General features: G+C 39.3%; 1 protein-coding gene across 2 annotated transcripts in view; it reads right to left on the bottom strand.

Annotated features, from left to right (window-relative positions):
- The window catches only part of CUBN (cubilin), a 290,819-nt gene that overhangs the window by 262,157 nt on the left and 12,478 nt on the right, over positions 1–16,184 (bottom strand). The window contains exons 7-13 of one of the 2 annotated variants that reach the window (XM_021675689.2): positions 14,342–14,468; positions 12,905–13,067; positions 9,853–9,984; positions 8,582–8,677; positions 4,493–4,611; positions 3,871–4,057; positions 2,106–2,218 (exon numbers count right to left, since the gene is read on the bottom strand). In XM_021675689.2, the coding sequence (XP_021531364.2) occupies positions 2,106–2,218; positions 3,871–4,057; positions 4,493–4,611; positions 8,582–8,677; positions 9,853–9,984; positions 12,905–13,067; positions 14,342–14,468 (937 nt within the window). Of the gene's footprint in view, positions 1–2,105; positions 2,219–3,870; positions 4,058–4,492; positions 4,612–8,581; positions 8,678–9,852; positions 9,985–12,904; positions 13,068–14,341; positions 14,469–16,184 lie in introns of those variants that run through there. The other variant, XM_021675690.2, reaches the window with a different exon arrangement.

The following is a 16,184-nucleotide window of genomic DNA, read 5'->3' as shown; positions in this document are numbered from 1 at the left end:
AGAAGAGAATAAACACAACAATGTGTCAGAATGTATTAGAATACAGACTTCAAATATAATAATACAACTTAGAAAATGTATTGACAACCTCATTTGAAATAAACAATCAAAAGAAGGCTGTCAAATTTAATTTTCATCAGAACCTAAAACCACAACAATATTCAGTTAATGAAAAAGAATCTCAGGAATTTTTGAAATTCTGTGCTAGGGTATTTTAAGATCAGTTACCTATTACTACATGACTTTCTCTCTTAAAACAATTTAAATGAAACCCAAATGTTCATTAATTGATCTATCCTGATTTGTATGTATTTTCCATATTATGTCCATTATGAGAGCGAAAAGATATAAAATGACAATAATCAAGAAAAAAACAAGATGAATTTTCTTACAAACTGGTAATAAAAGTATTAAAAGTTTCTCACCTAAGAATTTTTTTTTCAAAAGAAGCATATTTTCAATGCCAGGAAATAGAATTCATGAAAACTAAATGGAAGGAAGGAAACATAGCATACCCACTGGGAAATTTATTTTGGAGTTTATTAGTGTGAGGTAACTAGGTCCCAAATAGTCCTTCCTCCCTAAGGAGAAAAAAATGTTTTTTGACCCTTGTACAATGCCCTCTGTAATAGTTTGCTACAAAAAGTTAATAGGATTGCAAGGGAAAATTTTATCTATTCAGACATACCACTTTATTTTTATGAGCCCAGGAGACGGTTGAGAAACAATATTTGGAAATGTCTGGGTAATTAATGTTGGGTATAAAAGCACTAAGAACCTTGGGCTTGGATCTAAATTAGAAGAGCGTTCACACAGCAGGTCAGAGTGACAGGCTTTGGAGGCGACTGGCCTGTGTCTGAGTCACTGCCTGCTGCTTTCGAACCACATGCACCTGGACACATTTCTCAGTTTCACCAGGCTCTGTTTCCTCATGTGTAAAATGAAGATAATAATTTCTATCTTTCAGGGTTATGAGAGTTAAAAATGGAATGCTATAATGTATATGAAGCTCTTAGCACAGAACATGGCAGAGTGAAGACATTTGATAAGAAAACTATCTTAATATCAGTCACCATTTTTGCATAATAATCAACATTATACTGAGTGACCATCTTGAAAAATAGTGTCTCAATAACAACATGATTTTACAAATTAACTACTGGCTTGCAGTCAGTCAACCAGTATAGAGAATCATTCATACTGGAGAAAGCATGGACTTTGGAATCAGACAAACTTGACTTTGAAATTCAACTATTCCTATTACAAGCTAAGAAGTGTTAACAAAAATTGCTTAGTTTCACCTACTTTTCATTATTTCATCTGTAAAAGGAGAATCCTGTTACTTTTTTCCTTCTTTTTTTTTTTTTTTTTGAGACGGAGTCTCTCTGTTGCTCAGGCTGGAGTGCTGTGCTATAATCTCGGCTCACTGAAACCTCTGCCTCCCAAGTTCAAGCAATTCTCCTGCCTTAGCCTCTTGAGTAACTGGGATTACAGACACCCATCATCACACCTGGCAAACTTTTGTAACTTTAGTAAAGCTGAGGTTTCACCATGTTGGTCAGGCTGGTCTCAATTTCCTGACCTTAGGCCATCTGCCCTCTGGCTTCCTAAAGTGCTCTGTTACCCAGGCTGTAATGCAGTGGCACTATCTCAGCTCACTACAAACTCTGCCTCCTGGATTCAAGCAATTCTCCAGCCTCAGCCTCCCAAGTAGCTGGGATCACAGGCATGTGCCACCACATCTGGCTAATTTTTTTTTTTTTTTTTTTTGTATTTTTAATAGAGATGGGGTTTCTCCAGTGTTGGCCAGGCTGGTCTGAAACTCATGACCTCAGCAGATCCACCCACCTCAGCCTCTCAAAGTGCTGGAATTACAGGTGTGAGCCACTGCACTTGGTCCCTGTTACTTACTTCTTAAGAATTAACGTTAAGGTTATAGAAATGTAGGTATATGTCTAGCCAAAATCCTGGCACTCAGTACTTAGTAAGCACTCAACATATGATAGCTGAATTATCATTGTATGTACTTTCTGTAATATATACATATATTCCATATTTATATATACACATATAATATGCATTTGGGCCAGAGTTACTGCATTTACCTTTCCCCTTTCAGTTTGGATAACCCAGAAGCAGTTAACATCATGAACATAACCAATATCCAGGCTCCTGTAGCTGAAGCTTCCATTGATTCCTGACAGCGACTCTCCACAAACTGCAAAGGAAAAGATGAACTGTGCTTTTCAGAGGTTCCTGAAAGGAAGAGCTTGGGCAACTGTAACTCTGCTGCCGAAATATTTAGAGAAAATTTGAATAATGAAGGTTGGAGACATAAAGCCCTGCCATTCCCTCTTCTCTGTCCCCTTTTTCTGTCAGCTTCCATGGAAATCCCACCTGTTGTTCAAAGCTCAGCTGATGCCTCATCACCTGCTCCATGAACTGCCCCTGTCTTATGTTTTCACTGATTCCCATTCTCTACATCCCTGTGACACTCGATTTCACCCCACACAACATAGCTCATATCTTTAATTCTTGTATCTGTTCTGCCATTTGGGGTTGGCCTTGTCTCCTCAACTGGAAGGTGAGCAGATCATAAGCAGAAACAGTATTTTATGCCTCCATATTTCTCCATAGGGTCTACTATTGTCCTTAACATATAACAACTTCTGAATAAATGCATTGGTTCCACATCAGGAGTTTTAACTGGGGGGTAGAAGAGTCAAAAGTGACTTTATGGAGGAGGTTGAAGGGGGAGTACCGAGGGACAGACACATCTGGATGGGAAACAAGGAAGACATTTGAGGAGGTTGATGGAGAGAAATATCTCAAATAAATGGACATAGTGGGAAATACTCATGGTGGCACATGGGCTCCAGTAGTGAAAGAAAACTTGCTTGATAAAGGCATTTCTAGGGAATTAGTGAAAAATAAGGTTAGATGGATCAAGTGAGACTCAGTTATATAAGTTCATTGAAAAATAATCCCAGTCTCTATTTAACAGGCAACAGGAAGCCACTGTGTATCCTGGAATGGGAGAGTGAATGATTAAGTGCAGTATTCTAGGGAAATTAAGTGGCTGCTCCTCAGAAAACTTCCTCTTAGAAAATCATAAAAGGCAGGCTGGGCACGGTGGCTCACCCCTGTAATCCCAGCACTTTGGGAGGCTGAGGCGGGTGGATCACCTGAGGTCAAGAGTTCAAGACCACCTGACCAACATGGAGAAAGCCCATCTCTACTAAAAATACAAAATTAGCTAGGCATGGTGGTGCATGCCTGTAATCCCACACACTTGGGAGGCTGTGGCAGAAAAATCACTTGAACCCAGGAGGCAGAGGTTGCATTGAACTGAGATCACGCCATTGCACTCCAGCCTGGACAACAAGAGCAAAAAAGAAAGAAAAGAAAGGAAGGAAGGAAAGAAGGAAGGGAGGGAGGGAGGGAGGAAGAGAGAAAGAAAGAAAGAGAAAGAAAGAAAGAAAGAAAGAAAGAAAGAAAGAAAGAAAGAAAGAAAGAAAGAAAGAAAGAAAGAAAACCAGAGAAAGAAAGAAAGAGAGAGAAAGAAAAAAAGGAAGGAAAGAAAGAGAAAGAAGGCAATACCTTAGCGTGCTTTATATTTAAAAAGGACATAGTGAAAATGGCAAATACTAATTGAATTATTCTTTGGAAGAAAAGTTCTTGGCTTACAGTGAGATTGATAAATATTTACCTTGCGAATTTTACACCATTTCTGCAAGGAAAGACTTAGTTCTCAGCATCTGAGTAACTGGACAAGAAAGTAAATTCAGCAGAGGAATCTGCTGAGGGACTCATTAGAGGATGCTGCTGCTACACTGTAAGCATCTGTGGCATAAGAAATGCTGACTGTACCTTGCTGGGGAATCTGACAGAGAAGTCCAGTCCAGAGACGTGTGCATTCACAACTGAAAGAATTGATGCCATCAACACAAGTTCCTCCATTCAAACAGGGGTTGCTCAAACACTCATTGATGTTTTCTGTACAGTTGACACCTGTCCAACCTGAGTCACACTTACAAAAATAACCAGAGACTGTGTCCTAAGGGGAAAAAAACACATAATACCATAAAAAAAGGGATAGACAATAAACTTGAATCAATCCAAATAAGAAGAATGCGGTGCTATTGGTATATTTAACAGGTGCCATAAACACATATGTATTTATGCATATTTTCTAGTAGTCTAACTTGTTATTAATAAGTTAAAATGGTAATTGTTAAGTCAGAGTTATTTAGATCAAACTACAGGCTTGGTTTAGTACTTTGTAAATCACTGACACAAAAAATTAACTCATTGTTTCTTCCTGAGAACTAAAATCATTATCTACCTTTTATCTGAGAGTTTTAGACAGTTCCTTATCTGAAACTTGACTCACATCTTAACATTCCTGAATCCCATAAAGATACATCTTACAGGCATGAAACTAAAATTATTTTTAGGTACTCTCTGTCCATAGGAAGAACAAAGGACTCACGAGGCACTGTCCATTTAGACAGGGGTGACTTAGGCAAACAGTACTGAGCTGCACACATCCATTTGGCCCATAACCATTTCCAGTATAACCCGGGAGACAGGTGCAGACAGGTAAGGAACCTGCTCAGAAATAAAAACAAATGTGTAAGTACAGGTCTCCTCCTCTGTTCAGATGTGGTATCTAAACTCAGAATCTGTCGTCTAGACAAGGATCCACCAACATCCAGTCTGTGTATTTTGACAGGTAGACAAAACAAGGTATGAGGAGAAAACAATAGAATCTTTATTTTTGTATTTCTTATCTTAAAATAAGAAAGCCATTAAATGCCTTCAATATGTTATTGAAGTATTGGGTTGACATGGGGGCTGTCAGCCCATATGTCAGATGGTCCTGAGTTGTGCACAAAGGTGAGGTGCGCCTGGGCAAGACAGACATTCCTCAGCACGGAGGAGTTAACAGCAGAAAAGGGGATTCTTAGGATGAAAATATCTGTTGCAAGCACTGGACTTACACTGACTGATTTAATCCCCTCAAGACCCCAATAGAGGGCTGGGTGCGGTGGCTCACGCCTGTAATCCCAGCACTTTGGGAGGCTGAGGTGGGCAGATCACTTGGGTTCAAGAGTTTGAGACCAGCCTGGCCAACATGGTGAAACCCCGTCTCTTCTAGAAATACAAAAAATTATCAGGGCACAATGGTGTGCCTGTAGTCCAGGCTAATCAGGAGGCTGAGGCAGGAGAATCACATCCAGGAGGTGGAGATTACAGTGAGCCAAGATCCTGCCACTGCACTCTAGCCTGGGCGACACAGCAAAACTCCATCTCAAGAAAAAAAAAGGCCTATAGATAGGTATAGATAGGTACTCTTTTATAATCCCCATTTTATAGATGAAGCTACAGCACAAACAGACTGTTCTGGCCAAGGACACACAGCTAGAATGAGGAGGAGCCCAGTTAGCACACAGCCCCTTCGTGTGCAGGGTGCCTACAGCACAACCGCACGAGACTGTAGTTTACACGGGCAGGTCACATGTCCCCAGTTATGTGGATGTGCAAATTGTATGCTGCCAGTTTCAAACAGGCTAGCCATCACAGAATGAACTCAAGTGTCTAAAATATTTTTGCAATAAAACCACAGATTGAAGATAATACAGTAACATAAATATGTGGGTACATCAACAAAATACCAGCACCAAAACTTCTCTCACACTTTTTTTTTTTGAGACAGAGTCTTGCTCTGTCGCCAGGAGTCAGGCTGGAGTGCAATGGCACAATCTCAGCTCACTGCAGTCTCCGCCTCCTGGGTTCAAGCAATTCTCTTGCATCAGCCTCCTAAGCAGCTGGGACTACAGGCGTGCGTCACCACGCCCAGCTAATTTTTGTATTTTTTAGTAGAGAAGGGGTTTCACCATGTTGGCTAGGATGGTCTCGATTCTCTCACACTTCAGATAAGCTCCTCATCACCGCGGTGCAAGGTTAAAACAACGGCAATCAAATTGGGTTGGGAAGGAACTTGGTCGAAAGGAATTTGAAATGGCTGAGTCTATGTAAAACATGAATTAACATCCACAATTAATTATGATGTAAATAAGGTGATAGCCAAGAATGGTATTAGAGCATTCAACATCTTGACAGTTTCCTTCAGCAATGTTAAGTAAAAAGTACTCATCATAGACTTTACAAAATTTTACTAAATTTAATATCCGGAGACTTTTCCAAATTTCTCACTTAACAGCAAAAAGCCACATCTCATTGCAGAAACATATGCTCTTTCTCCTACTCTACAATGGTTGAAATAATACAAGGAAACCAATATGGCAACTAACTACATTCTTCCATCAGCAAGAACTGTTTAAGATGGATAGAAAAACCCTGCTGAATAACTTTAAAAATACAACAAATTATCCAATGTGACAGATTTAGAGTAGAATTGAATGACAATATATGTGTTTTTTTATATTCTCAGCTTATATTACTTGCAAGATGCCATTTCAATACTAAAAAACACAAATCTTTTTAAAATAAATAATTGCCTAGAAATGTATTTTTATAGTTAATTACTTCTTTTACAAATATTTACAGGGAAAAATGGAGTAAGTAAGCTCTCAAACTGTCGCAGCTCTGCCTAGAAATGTTTTCAAGTTCCCAGGTTAAGCTTACAGGATGAAGTAAAGAAGGGTGGCCGAAAGTACACAAAGTGTTATTAATTCTTCACATCATCAACATTATGACTGTCTTCCATATTTAAAAAGTGATTTTTGTAATAATATTGGTTACAAGCACTTTACATATAAGGACTCATTTAATCATCTCAAGCACCCTGAGTTACGTGCTATTATTCTCCTCATTTTACAGATGAAAAACTAAAGCATAGAGATTAAGTGTCTTGACTGAGGACAGGCAGCTAAAATATGGCAGCGCCCAGGGAAAAATGCAAGCAGTCTTTTTCTTTCCTATTTCTTTTTTTTTTTTTTTTGAGGTGGAATCTCTCTCTGCTGCCAGGTTGGAGTGCAGTGGCACAATCTCAGCTCACTGCAACCTCCACCTCCCAGGTCCAAGCAATTCTCCTGACTCAGTCTCCTGAGTAGCAGAGATTACAGGAGCCCACCACCACACCCAGCTAATTTTTTGTATATTTAGTAAAGAGGAGGTTTCACCATGTTGGCAAAGCTGGTCTCAAGCTCCTGACCTCAGGTGGTCTGCCCACCTCAGCCTCCCAAAGTGCTGGGATTACAGGCATGAGCCACCGTACCTGACCACAAGCAGTCTTTTTCTAGAAATTGTGCTCTTAACCACTTTGGTACATTGATAATCATTTAATAAGTATTTAGTCACGTGTGTGTGTGTGTGTGTGTGTGTGTGTTTACATATACATATATATTCCTTTCTATATATGAAAATATATGACAAATTAATAAAGAATAAAGGTGGTATCTTGAAATAGCAAGAGATATGATTATCTCAAGAAATGGACTTCGGTCCACTCATTTGAACGAAAATACCAAGCCAGATCTCTATTTGATACTACAGATAAAAAGTACATTCTAAATATAAAATATTTTACCATTAAAAAAAACAAAAGAAACCATAAAAGTATAAAAGAACATGTGCTTGACAATTTTTAAACAGTTAAGTAAAGAAGGCCTTCCTAAACATGACTGTGAAGGGAGAAATAATAAGAGAAAAGATTTATCTCTTTGACTACATAACAATTCTAAATTTCTGAATAGAAAATGCCATCACAAGATTAAAAGAAAAACGCCACCCCAGGAAAAATACTTATAAAACATAAGCCAGATAATGAGATCATGTCCTTAGTACATAAAGAAATTTTACAAATCAGTAAGAAAGTGAGCAAAGAACATGAACAAGTAAAAAAAATGGCCAGTGAAAATCTGGAAAGTATTAGTTATTAGTAATCAAAAAGCATAAATGAAAATAATGGAAAATTCATTTTGCCTATAAAATTGACCAAGATGAAAAATAATAATAATATCTATTATTGTCAAAGGGAGTAAATGTGTATTTTCATACACTGTCGATAATACATACACTGATACAACCTTTCTTGGAGAAAGTTTAGCAGTATATATTTTGTTAAATTACAGTGTTAAACCCTTTTATGCAGCATTGCAAACACTGTTGGTTGTCACCCTAGATACATTTTCTACTTCCTTCTTTCTGAACTCCTTATTACAGCTGAAATACAGACTGTACTTCTCAACCTCCCTTTGCAGCCAGGTTTAGCCAGGAGGCTCAGTTCTAAGCAATAGCATAGAAATGGAAGAGTTCTTTAAAAGAACGTGGCATTACCTTCTTCCTCCTTTTCTCCTGCCGGCTTGTTGGAATAATCATTAATTAATTAGCTGGCTTAATTACCTTATTTCCTAAATTAGAGCAGACCATTAAAGAGCATAGGCTATTGCATTTTTAAGAAATCCAAATCTGTAGTTTTATGACATGGATTAATTTTAGGTTTGAAGGTCAAAATAATAATTTTGAGAACAGTGGATTTTGCTTTTAAGATGTTGAATTGGTTTAGAGGATCATATTACAATACTCAAAGCTGAAGAGAGAGATGAGTCATTACCTAGAGTTGAGGAGCATGATGCATCTGGGTGGCAGCCTCCATTATTGACTGAGCAGATGTCTATGAATGTGCACACTCTTCCATCACCCTGGTACCCTGATGAGAGCAAAAGCCATAAGGAACAATGTCAAGCAGATCAGAAGAGAATGCCTATCTAGGATTCAAATATCATGAAATAGACCAATCAGGGATCCTCCATCATCAAAACAAAAGACGTTACTATAAAATGTCATCAACGAATGAAATTTCACAAATAAGAAAAATAACAAGAATTAGTGACCTGATTTCACAAACAATGTTCTGGGTTGTTTCTAATGAAAGAAATCTGTATAAAACTACTGGTAGACACAGAAAGTGCTGACACTAAGAAAGTTAATATTTTTACATTACAGTGACTCTGATGTTCTTAGAGGTCAATTATTATAGAAGTCCAAAGTACTGTAGTTCCATGTTATTAAAACATACAAGGTTTCAGTTTATCCCTTAGAACTCCCTGACCTTCTTGGATAGTATTTTGATTTAGATTATGGAATAACAGAAATGACTTCTTTCCAGAAAAGGAGAAAAACCAACAATTACTATATATGCCTACTGTGATGCCTGTGGTATAAGTAAACTTGATATGCAAAACATCTCAGGAGTGCACGATATTAATAAATTATTTGTGAGGGCAACAGAGCCATAAGTCTGTGATCCACTCAGAAAACTTTTCAAATTCTGCATTATCTCAGTGGCTATTTCACAGTTTGTAAAGCTTGTTTTCCATTGATATTCAAAATGTTTTTCTTTCTTATCATAGAGTTGTACTAATGTGTCCTGAATTCACAAGATAAGCAAAACTTTCTGCGCTATTTTCTCTCCTCAGACAAAAATCATATTTTATTATTATCATTAAGACAGAGTCTCACTCTGTTGCTCAGGCTGGAGTGCAATGGTGCAATCTCAGCTCACTGCAACCTCTGCCTCCTGGGTTCAAGCGATTCTCATGCCTCAGCCTCTCAAATAGCTGGGATTACAAGCGTGCACCACCACACCCAGCTCATTTTTGTATTTTTAGTAGAGACCGGGTTTCACCATGTTGGCCAGGCTGGTCTGGAACTCCTGACCTCATGTGATCTGCCCACCTCAACTTCCCAAAGTGCTGGGATTACAGGCGTGAGTGACTGCGCCCAGCCAGAAATCATATTTTAAATGGAGCACAAGATCCCATATTCCTATGTCGGTGTTCCCTGCACTGGGGTCAGAAAGCTGGCACTGAACTGAGGCAGCACCTGGTGGACAGGCCTGACAGTGGTAAGACCCAGGTGTATTCACACACTCAACAGGTGGAGCCACAGAACAGCCGCCGTTATTTATCTCACATTCATTGATATCTTCGCAAACATATCCATTGCCTTGCCAGCCTAGAGAACAAGAAGATTGAAAAGTTTAGCTCTATAGACAAGTCAACAAAGAAGAAATACAAGAGTCAAAACATATAAAAATCTTCTCCACCTAAGGAACTATAAAATAAAAATGAGATATGCTTATCAGATTAACACAAGTTGTTTTAAATTCTTAAAATCAAATTCTGGCAACAAGATGGGCAAATGGGCTCCTCTTATATGCTGATAGTTAGACATTAAATTAATGCAGCCTATTTGGAAAGAGCTCTGGCAGTATTCATTAAAATGTTTTAAATACATACACTCTGACTGTCAATTGCACTTATTAAAACTTACCTATTGTGATAAAACTACTAGAACATTACAATGTAGGTAAGAAGATGTCTATTGCAGCATTGTTTAATAGGGAAAAACCCCTTAATCATCAACAGAAGCATAGCTGAACACCTTATGACTCATCTTTGTGACTGAATACTAAAAACGCTTTTTCATATTATGCACATACCTGTATACCTACGTGCACGCACACACACACACATTGAAATAATTTTTACATATAGATTAATTAAAATACTATGGTTGGGCATGGTGCCTCACACCTGTAATTCCAGCACTTTGGGAGGCTGAGGTGGGTGGATTACCTGAGACCAGGAGTTCGAGACAAGCCTGGTCAATAAGGTGGAACCCCATCTCTACTCATAATACAAAAATTAGCTGAACATGGTGGCACACGCCTACTCAGGAGGCTGAGGCAGAAGAATCACTCAAACCCAGGAGGTGGAGGTTGCAGTGAGCCACGACTGCACCACTGCACTCCAGCCTGGGCAACAAAGCAAGACTCTGTTTCAAAAAAAAAAAAAAAGTGTTAATCATTAAAATAATATGGAGGATTGGGCTCATACTCTTAATTTTGGAAAAGAATTTTTTAAAATTGGGCATGCGTTTGTATAAATGAAAACTAGTGCAGAAGAGGAAGGAGAATAAATGACTAATGGTGTCATTAGGAAGATGAGATTTAATAATTTCACTTTAGTCATTCCCATGTTATTCAATTGCTCTAAGTCTGTATTACCTTTATAATTCAAATTATTAAAATTATACAAGTCCTTTAAAACCTTTAAAGACTTAAAATATGTATATTCTTTGATTTAAGTAGAATCCGCCTATTCTAAGACTCTACCTCAGAAAATTATCATATTTGTTCATGACAAAATGAGTACATTAAGAAAAGCTGGAAGAAAAAAATGCCCAAATGTTCATCATGGTCCTCTGTGTGATAAGATCAAAGGTATTTTTTTCTATTTTTTTCCATGTTTTTGTAGTGATATTTTATAAGCAGCATATATTGCTTTGCTGCTTATAAAATATAACTACTATATATTTCAGGAAAAATCAGGTGATAAACAAGAAAACAAAAAAAATTGTTTCTCTTTCTCCTCTGTAACAATAAAAAGAATGTAGAAACACATTGCCAATCCTCTAATTTATTTTCTGATTTATAGTTTTTACAGATTGTCCATGATAAATTACCTTCAAAATGTGACTGCTTGCAAATTGTGCTTGCCCCTGAGAACTAAGAAGGAAAGAGTCTTTACAGGTTTTTTCCATTTCTTTCCAGTTTTACAAGATCTAAATATTTACACGCAGAAAACCACTAAACTAAAAATGACGACACGGAGCATTAGGTGTATGGGGTTTCTTGGCGAGAAGAAACCTGGGTTTGAATCCTGGCTATCTGTAAAGCTATGTGATCTTGGGCATTATTCAACCTCTTTAAGCCTCAAGTTCACATATTTTAAAATGTGAGTAATATTTATTCTTACCATGTCTTGGTTTTATTGTAGTTACAAGAATTAAAAATTGCTTATACAGTGCCTTAATAACACTTTTATTAAAAAATAAAAACCAGGTTGGGCATGGTAGCTCATACTTTTGGAAGCCAAGGTGGGCAGATCACTTGAGGCCAGGAGTTTGAGACCAGCCTGGCCAACATGGCAAACCCTATCTTTACTAAAAATACAAAAATTAGCCAGGAGTGGTGACCTGCCCTTGTAATCCCAGCTACTTTGGAGGCTAAGGCAGGAGAATCGCTTGAATTTAGGAGGTGGAAGTTACAGTGAGCTGAGATTGAGCCATTGTACTCCAGCCTGGACGACAGAGAGACACTCTCTCAAAACAACAACAACAACAACAGCGAACAGCTACTATTATTACATCATCTTTGTGCTCCATTCCTAAGTGCAGATTAACCTTGTAAACTCCCTGAGGTCTAGCTAATTGCCTGCTCGTGCACCCAGCACAGTGCTTTGCTCATAGTAGGCATCCTACAAAATAATACGTGTGGAATGAAAGATGATTATCTCATAGAGCAAGAGTTGCCCTCTGATTCAAACCCAGGTAGTCTTTGACCATGGAACCCATGATTTCTGCGACTCAACATATGGCATCCCTGGAGATGCAGTCACTGTGGGGCTGTGATGGAGCTGGATATCTCTGTTTACATCAAGACCACAAGTCACTCTAATGACACACCCAGGCAAGAGCTATTGGACTGTGGTGGAAATGCAAAGAGGTCAAATAATTTCCCCATGTGCACAAACATCTGGTTAGTATGAAAGGTGGGACTAGAGTATCTCTTTTGATCTCACATCTAGTCAGTTGATGGTCACTGCAGTGCAATGTCTAACTTATAAATTCTATGGTTAACGTTGCCACAAAGTCTGACTCTAGCACAGTTTTGGACAAGCCTCCCTTTTTTGTAGTGGAATTGTGATAGCAGTGAGATAGTCTTGAGTAGAAGTTAGTGAACCGGGACATGAAAATGGATTTGAACACCTCCTAAGAATGGTCTTCCTACTCATCAGGAGTGAAAGAAAATTGGGTCTGGCACCTCGCCAACCTGGCATGCAGAGCCCGGCACAAGGCCCTGAGAACGTACCTGTTGGACAGGCCCCACAATAAAAAGAGCCTAGAGTGTTGAAACACTGCACAAGCGTGGAGCAAGGCCCGGGCTGGAAGCTGCACTCGTCTCTGTCCAGCGTGCAGGCAGGGCTGTTCGGGGGAGACATCCACCCAACATCACAGATGCAGCTGTACTTGGGCTGGCAGGATGACAACAGCATGAATAAAGACAATCATGAAAATCATCAAGAAAAGCCTTTAAACATTTCATCAAGTCCCAAACTGTTTATCCTCTAACGTTCATTTCCATAGGGCCAATCCAGTGGCTTCTCTTTTCCTTCCCATATGATTAAGCATTTAGACCAGACCATGCAAAAAGGGAAACGTCTTTATTTCAGAGTAAAAGCAACCTATAATTTCTCCCCAAGATGCCAGGGAAAGAGTAACAACAATCAAGAACTGTAAGTCAATATAATTAAAGTCAATCAACTCAGTCTGCTATGTTTTTAGAGGGAAAAACACCCATGTAGGCATAGACCTTGGAAAATCAATTCTGTTTGTTTTTGTTTGGAAAGTTCCTCCTCCTACTCACCTCCTCAACTCTTCCATCCCCATCATTGGATGGGAACTATTTTCCATCACATGAGTAGAAAAAAATAGAACTAAAAATAAAGAATTGAAGCTCTCATGAAGAGCCAAGCTAGCCATGACTGGACAACCTTGAGGGTCAGGAGTCAAAGTCATCAGGACCCAGGGCATGGAGGGGCATTCTGTCTGAGGAGTAGGCTCTTAGAGTCTGCAGCAGTTCCAGAGACTCAGGACAGAAAAATCAGACTCCTTGAAACTACATGTTGCCAATAAGACTAGTCCTTTTATATTCCTGTGTCTTGTAACTGATAAAAATAACACTTAAAAGGCCAAGAGAAGGTGTTATCTCAGAGAGAGTCATGATGTGATAATAAAAATGGTTCTATTTCAGCTGGGCATGGTGGCTCATGCCTGTAATCCCAGCACTTTGTGGGGCTGAGGTGGGTGGATCACTTGAGGCCAGGAGTTCAAGACCAGCCTGGCTAACATGGTGAAACCCCATCTCTACTAAGAATATAAAAATTTGCCAGGCATGTAGGCACGCTCCTATAGTCTCAGCTACTCAGAAGGCTGAGGCACGAGAATTGCTTGAACCCCAGAGGTGAAGGTGGCAGTGAGCTGAAATCATGTCACGGCACTCCAGCCTGGGTGACAGACTGAGCCTCCGTCTCAAAAAAAAAAAAAAAAAAGGTCCTATTTTACATAATGACATCTTAATCTCTGGGTCCTCTTTCCTGCATATCTCATCTCCCCTCCTCGCCTACGCCCCACTTACAGGCAGGAAGTGACTTCACCTCTGCAAGCTCCAGGCAGTGCCTGTCTAGGAGGAGGAGAAGCTACTAACCATCGCTCTCTGCAAGGAGGCACATTTGAGGAAGGAACCCACCTCTCCAGCTTGCTCACGGACTAAATCCTCACAGATGCCATGGACACAGCGTGCCACAGAGCCCCCTTCACAGTCATCATATTTAGATGCACACTGGGGTCCGTACGTCTCAGGTGAGCAGTGACAACTGTTGGTTACACAAGAGCACAATGTCAGGGCTTGTGCTTTGGGGCCAATTCCTGTCTCTTAATGAGAAAAACAATTCAAATTACAAATCAATGATGTTAACGTGGAATCATAAGCCACCATTGCAAATTTACTGACTGGAGTCTTGGGAGAAAATCACTTTGCTCTGCTCCAAGTGATGGATTGAGTAAATACGGTATTAGAGAATCACAACTTATCTGGTAAGCCTCGCACTATAAATTCTTGTGTTATCAGGTCATCAAACAGCATTTTCAAGGGTCAGATGTGTATAAGCCAAAGGTAATAGAGTTAGTTCAAGAAGGTAAAGGGAGAGATCAGCAAATCCATTCATCATCTGTCCAATTGGATCTGCCAAGAAGCACAGGCAACATGGGCTACACTGATAACAACCAAATGCTCTCTAGGATTATATAACCCCACATGCAATCCAGTATCCACACCTCACAGTCTATTATTGTTATTATTATATTACAAAGGGCAATATGTCTTCTAGCCATAAAAGGTGTACTTATATAAAAACATGACATTTCTTTCATAGGCACATTTGAATTTCCAACAAAAGGTGGTAATTATTACATTATGCCTAAGCTAGCAGTGGGTGCTCTGTTACTAAAAGATTGTAGTCCAATAATAATCAATATTGTTTTAAACCCATGTAACTGTTAAAGCTGCTTTAGCCTTATCTCTGTAGCTTAATGGGAACTTATCTGGTCTGAGACTGGGAGTTGGGGGAGGAGGAAGGGTAGAGGAATCCGAGAAAGCTGAGCCTATCTCCACACGCCTGTGCACATCTGATGGGGAGGGAGGGCCAGGCCTAGAGGTTGCCGATTGCCCAACTTGAGCAGAATTGGCAAGAAAAGCTCTCATGAGGGAAATGACTGTAGGTGTCAGGGGTCAGAGACAAGGAACAGGGAGTGCCTGCATGGCCAGCCCTCCCTCCCATGCCATCCTACAAAGTAAAACAGCTCTTTTGACAAGACACAGTGAGGTACAGGAGCTTAGTAATCTCCATGGATGACCATGGGAATTATGGTCATCCATGATTGGCATGAATGACAGTGTGGGAAATTAGCATTTGACTGTTTGAATGGCATCAAGAACCAAACTCCAGGCACAGGATTCATCTTGCCCATGGTGGGTCCCTGAAGCAGTTGCTGGGGTGGCAGTGTTTTGGTAGCTTCTAAGGAAGAGGAGAGCAATGAGTGTGGCCAGAGATGGAGAGTAAGAATGCACGGAAAACCATCCATACACTCATGTCGGGAGCCCAAACTTGGCAAATCAAAATACAGCATGCCCGATTAAATGTGTTTCAAGTAAATGAATATTTTTTGGTATAAATATGCTCTATGCAATTTACAACATCAGTATATATTTACATAAAAGCTGATTCATTAACACACGACATTTCTGAGCATCCCAAAGTTGCCTTTCTCTTTAAGACAAAGTCATAGGAAAATAATTACAAATAATTAAACTTAAGGAGAAATTAAATTATGCATTCCCACCCACAGCTATTTATTTCCCTGCATCTCTCTGCTTTCCTTCTCATATTGTTTTCTTTCCTCTTTGTCCTCCCACCTTCACATAAAATATTAGTATAGAGAATTTAGACTCTTGAGGATTATAGAACTTTAAATACAGTTTATATACATATTTGAGTATATGATTCAGGAGGCTTCCTTACTAAAAGTTTATT

Source organism: Aotus nancymaae, unplaced genomic scaffold, assembly GCF_030222135.1.
Source record: "Aotus nancymaae isolate 86718 unplaced genomic scaffold, 86718_ANA_hifiasm-v0.15.2.pri h1tg000077l, whole genome shotgun sequence".
In the NCBI taxonomy this organism is placed as follows: Eukaryota; Metazoa; Chordata; class Mammalia; order Primates; family Aotidae; genus Aotus; species Aotus nancymaae.
This window is presented reverse-complemented; position numbering and strand designations above follow the sequence as displayed.